A 14,500-nucleotide genomic window follows, 5' to 3' on the forward strand; every position below is an offset into this window, starting at 1 on the left:
CTCACATGCCCTGTCAGCCCTTGGGGAAGTGAGATGAGCAAAAATTGCAGGTAATGATGGAGGCTCAAAACATCCAGATGCTATTGTAAAAACATGCCAAAGCAAAGCAGAGGCTTTTGTTGCAGATAAGGCTGTGTTTTTGCTTAAAGACCAATTGTGTAGATGCTTAGGACATAAATGGTGGGGATCGCTATTGAAATTAAATTAAATTATTATAAGTAGGACTCAGTTCTGTAACACATCTAATGATATGTTTTGATACAGATGCATCCAAGAAGTCAGATTCAAATCCACTGACTGAAATACTTAAGTGTCCTACTAAAGTGGTCCTACTAAGGGTAAGAAGCTGAGGAAAGCAAGCTGTTGGCCTGCCTAGATTTGTGTGTGTCACCCCAACCTACCCTGCTCCCCCTAAAAGTTAAAACTGAAAATGATCCTTTTGCAAATAATACTTTGGGCAGATCCCACGTAAGGCTGATTTTAGATTTTTCACTAATGTGTAAGTCTGCTAAGTACAGTGTTTAAGACTGCAGTGAGTAATTACTTTCAATATTTGAAATTGCAAGAGCTTCAGCTAGTTTATACATTTTGGTGCTTACATAGGTGCTTTTGTAACTCTTTACAGGCTTAATGTATGTTTTAGTGTTTTAAGAAATACTAACTTTTGGGTACTTTGGGGATGAAATTTTTCATTGTGTCATTTGGGATTGAGAACATTTACCATCACTAAAGTAAGTCATATTTATATACCCCTGCTAGGTGTTTGTAAGTTATACTTGGTACTTGAATTTATTTATTTTTGTGTTTAAAGAACATGGTTGGTGCGGGAGAGGTGGATGAAGACTTGGAAGTTGAAACCAAGGAAGAATGTGAAAAATATGGCAAAGTTGGAAAATGTGTGATATTTGAAGTAAGAGTGTTTTCTTTTGATGTTTATAACACAAGTTGTTATTGGCAGATTACAAAACATTTTCTACATACAGGACAGGGTATGCTACAAGTAACATATTCTTACTGCAGAAGGTGACAGGCATTGTTTATTTGGGCTTCTCTTGCTCAATTATTACAGTTTTAAACATAAAGACAAGAATGACTTGGAGTTTTATTTGGTGAAGAAACAGGAATGTTTCATGATTGAGAATCAGTATGGTGACTGAAGACCTTGAACTAGTGTGCTCAGTAGTTTAGTTCCTTAGACGTGCCTTTGGTTTCAGTCATTTGGTGAGTATTTAGTGCCTTTCACATGCACTGCACTGTACGGAGAGCACTTGGATTACAGGAAGCATGCTCTGTACTCAGTGGTGTGTTCAGTTGAAGAAACACAAAAATAAAGGGTATTCAGTTACTAGACTGGGTAGTATTGACTAAGTTCAGGAGTTGAGACAAGAATTAGATCAGTGAAAACATAGAGACTGCCTTGTGAGCAATAGCAGATGTGGACTGCGCTTTGAAAGGAAGAGGTGAGATTTGCAGGGAAGGGTATTCTGATTGGGATAATGGCTCCTAGGAGACAGTGAAGATCAGGACTACCAAAATGGAATGGATGGGCCCACTGGAGATTAGCAGAAGTGCTTAGGTGGGTGGAATGGACCACATTACAGTGGGCTAGGAAAGCTAGACAGAGCTAGTCAAAATGAGACCTGATGTGAAAGGCCACTAGAGCACCAACCTTTTTAATCTTAAAACTCTGCTTACTCTGTTTCTTTATCCTGTTGCTGTTTGTTGACCACATAATTATTTGTTTACGTCATCCGCTGGCACAGAGCCTTGATGAGGTCAGAAACTGCTTAGCCCTGTGTTCCTGGCACTAACAATGCCTGTCATAAAAACAGGCATTCAGTACATTTTTGATGATGAACAAATTATACTTGTTTCCTTGGTATTTGACAACTAGTTGACTGTATATGATGATAATTAGAAGATTCACTCTGAGAAATCATTTAAAAGAGAAAACTCATTCAATGCAATCTCAAATCCCTTTACGCATCACACTCTCATTTTCTTCCAGATTCCTGGTGCCCCTGATGATGAAGCAGTACGGATATTTTTAGAATTTGAGAGAGTTGAATCAGCAATTAAAGGTTAGTTGTACAGCTAAATATTAAAGAATTAAAAAGTTGAGTTTACAGCCTTAATGTTTACAAGTAAAGTTACTGTTTAATTAAAGTTAAATCTTTATAATGTCTTATAGGATACCTATATTAACTGTCTTTTGTTTGCCTTTCAGCGGTTGTTGACTTGAATGGGAGGTATTTTGGTGGACGGGTGGTAAAAGCATGTTTCTACAATTTGGACAAATTCAGGGTCTTGGATTTGGCAGAACAAGTTTGATTTTAAGAACTAGAGCACGAGTCATCTCCGGTGATCCTTAAATGAACTGCAGGCTGAGAAAAGAAGGAAAAAGGTCACAGCCTCCATGGCTGTTGCATACCAAGACTCTTGGAAGGACTTCTAAGATATATGTTGATTGATCCCTTTTTTATTTTGTGGTTTTTTAATATAGTATAAAAATCCTTTTAAAAAAACAACAATCTGTGTGCCTCTCTGGTTGTTTCTCTTTTTTATTACTACTCCTGAGTTGATGACATTTTTTGTTAGATTTCATGGTAATTCTCAAGTGCTTCAATGATGCAGCATTTCTTGCACTAAAAAAAAAAAAAATAGAAAATTTTGGGACATGGGGTGATATTAAATTATTCTTTTTCTTTTTCTTTTAATAAAGCCTGCAAGTTACTATATTGTAGTTTCATAAATTCTGTAATAAAGTATCATCTTGGCAGTGTGCCAAAGGTGAAAATGATGCTTTCTCTAACAGAGAAATTCTTAGTGACTCCAGTTGTAGAAAAACGTCTTTACAACCTGAATAAGATTGAAGAATTGTGAACATACCATGCCTATTGGATGAATCATTTGCCGTTAAGCTAAGTCAGACTGTAGGGTTTGTGATGGATTTATGGAATATGTGGGTATAGAAATCATGAATCTAGCATTTGTTTTCAGAGATTCAAGCATAGTCTTTAGGGTAGATCAGAAATGACAAATGAATTCAAAACCTAGCAGGTGCATTGTAAATGTGTGCCCAATTATGTTTTGGAAATGGCAGTTCCTTGGGGTCATGTTTCTACTGGCAAAATTTGCAATAGTATTGTATGTAATTTTAAAACTTATAAAATTATCCACATTGGCCACATAAACTGTACTGCCAATTAATAGAATTCTGGAATTGTGAGAAATTGTATCATTGAAGTTCAATAGGATGTGTGGCTTAAAAATTTATCAGGACCACAAAAAAGAAAACAAAAATATTTGGTACTGAGGTTCATTGCCAGGGCAGGAGGTATTTCCAGAAAATACTCATGCCTGTGTTCTGTTCCTTGCTTTCCCAAATACTGCATGTGACTCTCCTAAGTGGCAGCTGAAAGACTCGAGCCCGTGTTGTCTCCTTTGGTTATTATGACATGAAAGTGTATCAAGAACTCAGCATTTCTTTGCATCCATGGACTTGGTTTGGAGACATAAGGAATATTCTGACCCTTTTTAAAAAAGGATTTTCTCATGTTTTTATTTAACATAAATAAAAGAATAACATTTTATCTTTTGTGGTATTATTTTATTGAATAAAATTGAGTTTGATGATAAAAGTGCACCTGTTCTGTAAAGTCAGTTGGGGTTAAGGAATGTGAGGTAAATTACATAATTGAACATTGTAGAGGACAGAAAGAATCCAAAGCAGCCCTGAAACTAGTTATCTGTGGAATTAGGCATACCATTCCTCAAGCGGACACCATGTTTGAGCTTACAAGTACCCGAGTGTGCCATGCTGAATGTAACAAGGACTAGTTTGATTTCAGAAACTAATGGTTCCAACCCACCTTTCATGCTTGCATTTATTGTTATGCTTTGTAATAACATTGTTTGCTTGCATTTAGGTGGCCTTTCTTCACATTCTCATGGTCAGCAACCAGAGAATTGCAAGCAACTCATACTACTTGATTTCCATTCGCATGGGCACAACTTATTGCATGCCTTTCTCCCCAGTCTTTTATTTTTAAAATTATCCGTAACTGCATTAATCACTTAGTGCTTTATTTATAATGGATTTCTGATAGTGGAATAATTTCTAAATCTCCTGCAAGTTAGTACTTGAGAAATTTGAAATTTATTTTCAATATTAACATCCAAGTTAATATAAGAATTTTAGATTTCAATAAAAATTAAAAATCACATAAGCTACAATCTAACTGGCAAGGTTCCATGTCATAGACGGTTGTCATTCTTGGTGGCCCATCTGTGATCTTTTGAAACCCCTTTTTCGGTGTGGGGAACTTCCTCGTTTCCCTCCTCCCCCCAAGAGACTAGAAACTTGCTTTCCCAGCCTGTCTTGCAGGTTGAGTAGGGTTGTGCACTTGGGATCTCTGATCAGACCAGCACCGCAGTGTGAGAGAGCTGTGTGAAGCGTCTGTCCTCTGGCTTTGGCAAGGGTTCCCCTGCAGTGTTGTGTGGCACTGGGGGCAACCATGGCAGATGCCATGTCACCCCTGCTGGTGTGTGGTGTCTGGCAGAGCAGTCTATGGAGGGGTTTGGGAATTTTGCTTTCCATAAATCCTGCGGCTTGCCCCTGGCCTATCTGGAGATCCTTTTCCTTTTTTTTTTTTTTCTTCTCTTTTGAAACAAGAGTCTCACTGTGTTGCCTAGGCTGGAGTGCAGTGGTGCAATCTTAGCTCACTGCAACCTCCACCTCCCGGGTTCAAACAATTCTCGTGCCTCAGCCTCCCAAGAAGCTGGGATTACAGGCATGTGCCACCACTCCTGCCTAATTTTTTTATTTTTAGTGGAAAAGGAGTTTCGCCATGGTGGCCAGGCTGGTCTTGAACTCCTGGGCTCAAACGCTCCTTTTGCCGAAGTGCTGGGATTATAGGCATGAGCCACTGCACCCGATCCTTTTTTTATTTTTATTTTTTTGGTAGATTTCTTTCTGCTTAAACAAGCTAGAGTGAATTTTAAGTCTGCACATAAGACCCCTGACTGATAACAGATTGATAACTGGGATTGCATGACAAATCCTGAAAGATGGAGGAGGTAGGATGGGATTTGTAAGGACCCAATTTCCCTGGGCTGAAAAACTGGTGAACCTCGTTATTTGGCGATGAAGCATTTAGCCAAGCTGCTGCTGTTTCTTGGACTGTAGGCTGGTGTTACGGCATGCCTCGGCCTCCCAATATGCTGGGATTATACATGTGAGCCACTGGCCTGGTTTTGTGGGGTTTTTTTTTCTTTTTTAATGTACATAAGATTTACTCAGTGTGCTCTAAAGTTGTATGGGCTTTGACAAAATCTTAATGTCAGGCCAGGTGCAGTGGCTCATGCCTGTAATCCCAGCACTTTGGGAGGCCGAGGGAGGCAGATCACCTGGGGTCAGGAGTTTGAGACCAGCGTGGCAAACATGGCAAAACTCTGTCTCTACTAAAAATAAAAAAATTAGCCGGGTGCGGTGGCGCGTACCTATAATCCCAGCTACTCAGGAGGCTGAGGCAGGAGAATTGCTTGAACCCGGGAGGTGGAGGTTGCAGTCAGCCAAGATTGCGCCATTGCACTCCAGCCTGTGTGACAGAGAGGGACTCTGTCGCCAAAAAAAAAAAAAAAAGTCTTGTATTCGTCTTTATAGTATCACCAATGACTTCACAGCCCTAAGAAATCCCCTATGCTTCATCTATGTAGTGAAATTTCCACCCTCCTCCCCACCTGCATTCCTGGCAACTACTGATGTGTTGGCTGTCCATAGGTTTGCCTTTGCCAGAATGTCATGTAATTGGAAATCACGTATCATGCAGCTTTTTTCAGACCGGCTGCTTTTGCTTGGCAATGTGCATGTCAGATGCATGCATATCTTGTGGCTTGATAGCTCGTTCTTTTTATTCCATCGTGCGGATGTACCACCATATGTTTATCCATTCACCTATTGAAAGCCATATTGATCACTTCTAGTTCTTGGCAGCTATGAATAAAGCTATAAGCATCCATGTGCGGGTGTTTCATGGACATGTTTTCACATTAGCGGGGTACGTACTTAGGAGTGTGATTGCTGGATTACGTGGTAAGACTTGTCCTTTTGTCTCTCCCGTTTTCAAACTCTCTGTACTGGCATATAAACTTCCTCAAATCTCTCCCATCTTTAATGGAAATAGGTCAAACCTTGAATTTTTAGCCACTCCCCAACTCCCTCGTGTCCCTATTCTTTCTTCTCAGAGAATCCCAACGTCCTGCCTCCACCTCCTTGCTTCTGACTGCCTCTTCCACTCAGCCCACACTTGCAGAATGAGGACTGCGTCGACTACACATTAGACCTCTGCTTCCACCAGGCCTCCTCGATAGTTCAGCTAAGAGCTGTGCAGTGAGTCTCCTGACCTTTGATGGCACTTGACGCTGGTAACCACTCCCTGAGGACGGGGACCAAGGCCCCTTGAGGATGGAGACCAAGGCCCTGCCAGTGCCTCCCTGTATCGCTCACCCTTTACCTCCTCCCATGTGGTTTTCTCTCCTTGCCCTGGCCTTGGGTTTCTTCTGTGGCTCACCCATACTTGAATCTCAGCCAGTCTTCCTTACCAAACCTCAGATCTGTATCCAAGTGCCTATTAGACATCATCCCCTGACTATATCCCCTTTGCACCTCAAACACATGTCCCAAACTTAACTCACTTCTTCCCTTTCAAGCTCTCCTGCTAAACACTCTGGAATTGGGGAAAGCATCATCTATTCAGTCATCTAACTCAGAAACCCAAGAATCACCCTCGATTCCTCACTTTCCCTTCTATCTAGATCCAGTCTGTAGTTGAGGACTGCCGGGTTCTGTTTCATTTCCATCTTTCATGATAACACAGTGGAGCGCCTTCATTTCTGACCCCTCATCTCCTGGAAGTAGGCCCGTGGGCTCCCCCTGGGCTCCCTGCTTTAAACCTTGCACCCCTCTCATCTTCCAAGGCAATGCCTCAGCTGTTCAAGCTGCTCCGATATACACAATCCTTACCATGTCTAGACTCCTGCTTGGAAGCTGGGGCGTTCTCACTGCCCTCGCTGAGCCGTGCCTTCCCCTTAGGTTCCTGTGGTGGGAGCGTTGGCGGTGACTTCTGCTCATGCTCTCCCCGCGGCCTAGAGAATTGACCCTTCCCTTATTCTCCTTCCAACACGTATCCTGGGCCTGCTGAGTTGCTACTCATGCGAGGTTTATTGGCACCACAAGCCCCATAATTGAGAAACAACAGTCCCCAGCTGCATACCTCCCCCGCGGAAACTACATTTCACTTTTTATCTGGCCTGCTGCTGGTCTCTGCCTCCATGCTTCTAAATACATCATCGTGAGGCTCCTTCCTTCTCTTCCTAAGCAGATGTCTCGGAAGAAGAGGCTGTACTTACTTTCCACCTCCCTCATCTCAATTCACTCTTTAACTCGCCACAACTAAAGGAGTAAATCCAGAAAATGATGGCATTGACTTGGGGAAATAGGGAACCCAAAGTAGGAGAGAGGAAAGCAGTTCCCAAGGTGATGATGAAAGAAGTCTTGGTCCACAGCCATACAGGGGCCTGGAGAACTCGTGGTCCACACGGGAGCGGGAAGATAAGGGGCTTTCCAAAGTTGTAAAATAATGGTAATTAACCATGATATACAACTGACTCAGCTGAAACGAATACACAAAATGCCATATCATATAAATACTGATTACAGGTTTGCTTTTTAATGTTGCCCTAGGCCTAACTTGAAAGAATGAATCGGAGTGTGGGGGGTGGGGGGTGGGGGGTGGGGGGTGGGGCGGGCGGGGCGGGGGGGGCATGGGAAGGCCAAACTTTGTCTCTTTTTTTTTTTCTTTTTTTGAGACGGAGTCTTTCTCTGTCGCCCGTGCTGGAGTGCAGAGGCACGATCTCGGCTCACTACAACCTCTGCCTCCCAGGTTCACACCATTCTCCCGCCTCAGCCTCTTGAGTAGCTGGGACTACAGGCGTGCGCCACCACGTTCGGCTAATTTTTGTATTTTTAGTAGAGATGGGGTTTTGCCAGGCTGGTTCCGAACTCCTGATCTCAGGTGATCCAACAACCTCAACCTCCCAAAGTGCTGGGATTACAGGCATGAGCCACCATGCCCAGCCCACTCTTCTGTTTTCTAGGAAGTCAGTGGATTGTCCAACGTTCTCTCTGTCTCTCCTGTGCTGGAGCATTGCGCTGGATCCTGTGTCTTAATCTTCTTGATTTCTTCTCTAGTTTTGGTGGAGCTTATCTTGAAGTAGTTTCCTAAGAAAAGATACAAGGGAGACAGAGTTTGTTAGGCCATGCGTGTCTGAAAAATCTTAATTCAGCATTTTTCTTTTTCTATTTTTCTTTTGAGAGAGGGTCTCCGTTGCCCAGGCCAGAGTGCAGTGGCACGGTCATAGTTCACTGCAACCTTGAACTACGAGGCTGAAGTGATCCTCCCACCTCGGCCTCTAGAGTAACTGGGACCACAGGCACTCGCCACCATCCACAAAAATCATAATTCTGTCATGCTGAATTGCTAGTTTGACTAAATGTGGACTTCTTGATTAAAACCCATTTTCCCTCAGAATTTTGGGGGCATTGCTACATTCTCATTTTCTTGTTTTGCTGTTGGTAAAGTCAGTGTCCTTCTTGATGACCTGTTTTTCTTCTCTCTGGAAGGTTCTGGAACCACTGTCTGGAAGTTTCACAACTATGCTGTGGACCTCTTCTCATTCAGCATGGTGGGCATTGGGGATGAACCCTCTTTTTTTTTTTTTTTTTTTTTTTTGAGACGGAAACTCACTCTGTCGCCCAGGCTGGAGTGCAGTGGTGTGATCTCGGCTCACTGCAACCTCCGCCTCCCAGGTTCAAGCAATTCTCCTGCCTCGGCCTCCCAAGTAGCTGGGATTACTGTCATGCGCATCATGCCTGGCAAATTTTTGTATTTTTAGTAGAGACAGGGTTTCACTATGTTGGCCAGGCTGATCTGGATCTCCTGACCTCAAGTGAACTGCCTGCCTCGGCCTCCCAAAGTGCTGGGATTACAGGCATAAGCCACTGTGCCTGGCCAGGGGATGAACTCTTTCAATCTAGAAACTCGAATCCTTCGATTCTGGAAATGTTTCTCATAATATTTCTTTAATAATTTACCCCCCTTCCTTCACTGTATTTCTCTTTCTGGGACTTTTACTAGTCAGTTTCTTTTTGGGTTGGTCTCTCTCTTTTCTCTTTTATTGGCCAAGCCCTGATCTAAGGCACTAAAGTGTAGAGGTGGTTGAGTCCTGACCAGAGCCTTAAGGGTCTAGATTTATGTAAATGATGGAGCTATACACGTTACTTTATTTATAGCAAGATAGTGTAAAGATTTTGAAATGTCAAGATTATTAAATTCATAGTTCACTGTAACCTCGAACTCCTGGGCTCAAGCAATCCTCCCACCTCAGCCTCCAGAGTAGCTGGGACTACAGGCACATCCCACCATGCCCAGCTAATTTTTGTATTTTTTGTAGAGACAGGTTTTCACCATGTTGCCTAGGCTTGTCTCGAACTCCTGGACTCAAGCAGTCCTCCTGCCTTGACCTCCCAAAAGGTGGGGATTATAGGCACTGAGCCACTGCACCTGGTCAATATATTTTTAAACATGGTCTTAGGGTATCAGCAAGCTGCAGATTTGATAACAGCTGGGTCTTTTTATTTAGTAACCACCCTTTTTTCCTCCTCTGTGCTCTCACACAGTATTTAAATACCTCCTATTAAATCTCTATTATCCCCTTCTCTTCCTGTTGCATTTTTCTCCCCCAACTTAAGTCTCAAGTCTAAGCAGCGAACATATAAGGTTTCCGATAAGCTAAGACAGTGTCTATCCATGGATGGGTTCGTGACAAACCCATGTGGGTCCCTGGCTTGCTGAAACCAGGTTTCACATGAGGGGAGGAAGTGGGTTGACAAGAAGGGGGTTGCTAAGGGAACTTTATTACTCATTTCTCTTGGAAAAAAGCAGAAGGAACAAATGGAATAAAAGTCTGATAATTTGGCAGACATGCTTTGCAGTTACTTGCAATACTGTACTTAGGTTCAGAATAAGAAACTAAGTAACAATCATTGATGCTGAATCGCTTCAGAATTAAGCTGATGGTGACAATAAACTGTACCGGATGACTGCTGTATACACAGGTATTGTATGAGGGTGCAACTGGATTAAGTCATTCTGAACTGAATTTTGCATAATTTTTTTTTTTTTTTTTTTTTTTTTTTTTTTTTTTGAGACGGAGTCTCGCTCTGTCGCCCAGGCTGGAGTGCAGTGGCCGGATCTCAGCTCACTGCAAGCTCCGCCTCCCGGGTTCGGGCCATTCTCCTGTCTCAGCCTCCTGAGTAGCTGGGACTACAGGCGCCCGCCACCTCACCCGGCTAGTTTTTTGTATTTTTTAGTAGAGACGGGGTTTCACCGTGTCAGCCAGGATGGTCTCGATCTCCTGACCTAGTGATCCGCCCGTCTCGGCCTCCCAAAGTGCTGGGATTACAGGCTTGAGCCACCGTGCCCGGCCGAATTTTGCATAATTATTACCAAAATTTGGATTGAAAAGTAGGTTTACAGTTGGTATTCCTATTTAATTTTAGTTTTTGTCAAAATAATATACGCACATAATTATAAAATCAACTAAGTTCTTCAAATACTCATAAATCAAAACAGCACTCCGCCTCCACCAGTCTCATTCTCCAAAGGGAAACACATTCAGCTCTTGGTTTTTTTCTTGTTGTTTTGGGTTTTTTTGCAGTTTTTTGTTTTGTTTTGTTTTTGTTTTGAGACAGAGTTTTGCTCTTGTCGCCCAGGCTTCAATTCCTGGGCTCGAGTGATCCTCCCCTCTTGGCCTCCCAAAGTGCAGGGGATTACAGGTGTGAGCCACCACACCAGCCTTCAAGGGCAGTTCTGATGCCTAACACCCACTGATCCGGCTCAACAATATTGGATCACTTGAGGTCAGGAGTTCAAGACCAGCCTGGCCAACAGGGTGAAACCCTGTCTCTACTAAAAATACAAAAAAAAAATTAGCCTGGCATGGTGGCATGTGCCTGTAATCCCAGCTATTTGGGAGGCTGAGGTACGAGAATCACTTGAACCTGGGAGGTGGGGGCTGCAGTGAGCCGAGATTGTGCCGCTGCACTCTAACCTGGGTCACGGAGTGAAACTCTGTCTCGAAAAAAAAAAAGTCGCCAATGCCTTCTGGCCTTCACAGTGGACATTGGCATATAAAGCTTACAAACACCTTCACCCTTGCAAGGAGGATGATATGGAATCTTCACATTCTACTGCATGGCACCAATTGTGCTGTTTTAACAACAATGACTGTGCAGAAATCAAGCCAGTGCTTTTTTCCTCCAAGCTTTGGACAAAGCATGTTTTATGACAAAAATAATCCCTCTGGCTCACATGTCCTCTCAGGCTTCCCACTGCTCTCCCACACAGCCTCTCGCTCCGAGAAGCGAGTCCCCTCCCGCTAATGACAATCCTTTGGGCAGACCCAGAACTTGTTTCCAGAGACTGAAATAACATTTCCAACGGGGCGGTGCCACCAGATTTGCTGAGCTGTTTTGTGGCCCGTAGTGAGCTGATCTGTGCTGGATAAATTATCTTCCCTGGGAGTGACGGGAACTTCTTTTTGAGACAAACGAATTTGGAAATATTAGATAAGGAGGAAATAGTGATATAACTTGTTTTTTCTAGTACTGAAAGATGCCACCTCTGTACTTAACTACATAGAGTAAGAAACATTCAGGAAAGTATATATTTTTATAGCATTGAAGTTAACCATTGAAGAGGGATTTATTAAGTGCTTACTATTAGGCAGTATGAGAATTTGTTTAAAGTATTAGATACCCCAAAATCCTATTCAAAAAGCCACAAATATGATTCTAAAATATGTAAACAGCGGCCGGGCGCGGTGGCTCAAGCCTGTAATCCCAGCACTTTGGGAGGCCGAGGTGGGCGGATCACAAGGTCAGGAGATCGAGACCATCCTGGCTAACACGGTGAAACCCCATCTCTACTAAAAAATACAAAAAACTAGCCGGGCGAGGTGGCGGGCGCCTGTAGTCCCAGCTACTCAGGAGGCTGAGGCAGGAGAATGGCATAAACCCGGGAGGCGGAGCTTGCAGTGAGCTGAGATCCGGCCACTGCACCCCAGCCTGGGCGACAGAGCAAGACTCCGTCTCAAAAAAAAAAAAAAAAAATATGTAAACAGCAATGCTAGTAAACAAATGAAGGTATAATGTAATTTGGCCCAAGAAACCCACACATTCAGAGCTTAGAGAAAATATATTATTTTTCCCCCCTTTCTGGCTTTTACAGCCTTATTAAAACAAAACAAAAAAAAATCTGGTGACTGAGGATTCAAATTAAAAAAAAAAAAAAATGAAAGAAAAAAAATTTTAATTCCAAAGCATGAACCCCTCACTGAAGCCACTGAATACTCTCATCCACACCAAAACTTCAAAAGTTAACACTGTCTCGCACAGTTTGTCCCATCCTTGAGCGGCAGAGCGACTCACCGTCTGCAGCCAGGCCTGGACGGCACCGCTGGTCCTAAGTCCCTGAGTCTTCAGGTCTCAGTCTACCCAGCCAGAGACGACCGCTGTGCGTCCTCCGTCAGACGGCAAAGCCACGACTTTGTGCCCACCTACAGAACTTCAGTTAGTCTTGGGAATCTGAAATCATTCATTTTATTTAGCAAAGTGTTTTCAGTTCCTTCAGGATTGTGCTTGCCTAAACCATCTGCTTTGAGTGAGTTGTAAGGACTCAGGTACGAAGCACCTTAAATATCCCAGGCTCAGGGGGTTTTGAACAGGCCCTGCAGGCCGGCGGAGACCCTCTCCTCTTCCCCAGACAGCAGCGCTGTGGACCTCGCTGAGCTGGTGTACCCGTCATCCCCAGCCCTTCTCCGGGAAACCCCTTCTGTAAGAAACAAATTTCTCACTTCCCCAGCACCTAAGTGCCATCATTCTGTCTGATGAGATGAAAGTGGAAATATCTCCATCTTCTGGGGAAAGCTTTCATTTTCTTGGTAAAAGGAAAAACGCTGCTGCTGCGACTTCTGTGTTCCCGGCTTCAACCCTGAACTGGGGCCCGGTGCCTGAAGATGCAGGGGAGGGCTCAGACCGTGAGCAACTCCAGCTCACTGCAGTGGGTGGAATAGAACATTATCCGGCCTCTGCACCAGTCCTGGACTGCTCACCCTGACTTCTACAAGAAAAAGAAATCCCTTTTTGGTAAGTCACAGTAAGTTGGGGTTTCTGTTACTTAAAAATAGACGTATACCTGCCGGGCGCAGTGGCTCATGCCTGTAGTCCCAGCACTTTGGGAGGCCGAGGCGGGCGAATCACTTGAGGTCGGGAGTTCAAGACCAGCCTGGCCAACATGGAGAAACCCTATCTCTATTAAAAATACAAAATTAGCCAGGCGTGGTCGCACATGCCTGTAATCCCAGCTACTCGGGAGACTGAGGCAGGAGAATCGCTTGAACCCAGGAGGCAGAAGTTGCGGTGAGCCAAGATCACACCACTGCACTCTAGCCTGGGCAGCAAGAGTGAAACTCCGTCTCAAAAACAAACAAAAAACAGACCTACACCTAACGGATAGGGAATTTGGTATCTGAAAGCCAGTGGCGCCAGGGAACAGACACTAATGTATGGCGTTGCCTAAGAGGAGGTCCAGTGGTGGGGCGGGGACCCAACTCCTTCAGCCTGGAAAATCAGGGTCCTACTTGGTGGTAAATGATCAGTTTCATGCTCACCTGTTGTGAGACCTAGACACTAAAGCTGTAGCGTAAAACAGTGGTTCCCAAACCTTTCTGCACCAGGGACCAATTTTGTAGAAGACCGTTTTCCACGTACCAGGGTTGAGGGATGGTCTGGGGATGATTCAGGCGCATTACATTTATTGTGCACTTCATTTCTATTATTATTACATTGTAATATGCAATGAAATAATTAAACAACTCACCATAATGTAGAATCAGTGGCAGCCCTGAGCTTGTTTTCCTGCAACTAGGGCCAGCCTCCAGGAGACAGAAGGGGAGGTGGGCAGGTCACCAGGGCCAGCCTCTGGGAGAGGGAAGGTGTTAGGTTGGATGATGTGTGGAGAGAAGGCCTTTGCTGTGGCTGCTCAAGCATGCGACCAAATAGAATAGACCAGGAATTTACAACTGTGTAAGGTAATTACATTGTCCCAGAAACCAAAGGGTGCAGTGGCTCACTCCTATAATCCCAGCACCTTGGGAGACCAAGGTGGGAGGATCACTTGAGCCCAGGAGTTTGAAACCAGCCTGAGCAACATGGTGAGAGCCCATCTCTAAAAAAAAATAAAATTAACTGGGTGCAGTGGCACGTGCCTGCTGTGGTCCCAGCTATGCAGGAGGCTGAGGTGGGAGGATCACCTGAGCCCCGGAGGTCGAGGCTGTAGTGAGCTATGATTGCACTGCTGCACTCCAGCCTGGCCAACAG

The 14,500-nt window shown here is 44.0% G+C and overlaps 1 protein-coding gene across 1 annotated transcript in view; it reads left to right on the forward strand.

Annotated features, from left to right (window-relative positions):
• RBM17 (RNA binding motif protein 17) overlaps window positions 1–3,599 on the forward strand; it is a 28,321-nt gene extending 24,722 nt beyond the window's left edge. The window contains 4 exon segments of the mRNA NM_001257732.1: window positions 265–338; window positions 812–910; window positions 2,009–2,081; window positions 2,228–3,599. Coding sequence (NP_001244661.1) covers window positions 265–338; window positions 812–910; window positions 2,009–2,081; window positions 2,228–2,331 — 350 coding nt within the window. The 3' untranslated portion in view covers window positions 2,332–3,599.
• The last annotated feature ends 10,901 nt before the right edge of the window (window positions 3,600–14,500 follow it).

The sequence above is a fragment of the Macaca mulatta genome, chromosome 9 (assembly GCF_049350105.2).
Source record: "Macaca mulatta isolate MMU2019108-1 chromosome 9, T2T-MMU8v2.0, whole genome shotgun sequence".
Lineage (NCBI taxonomy): Eukaryota > Metazoa > Chordata > Mammalia > Primates > Cercopithecidae > Macaca > Macaca mulatta.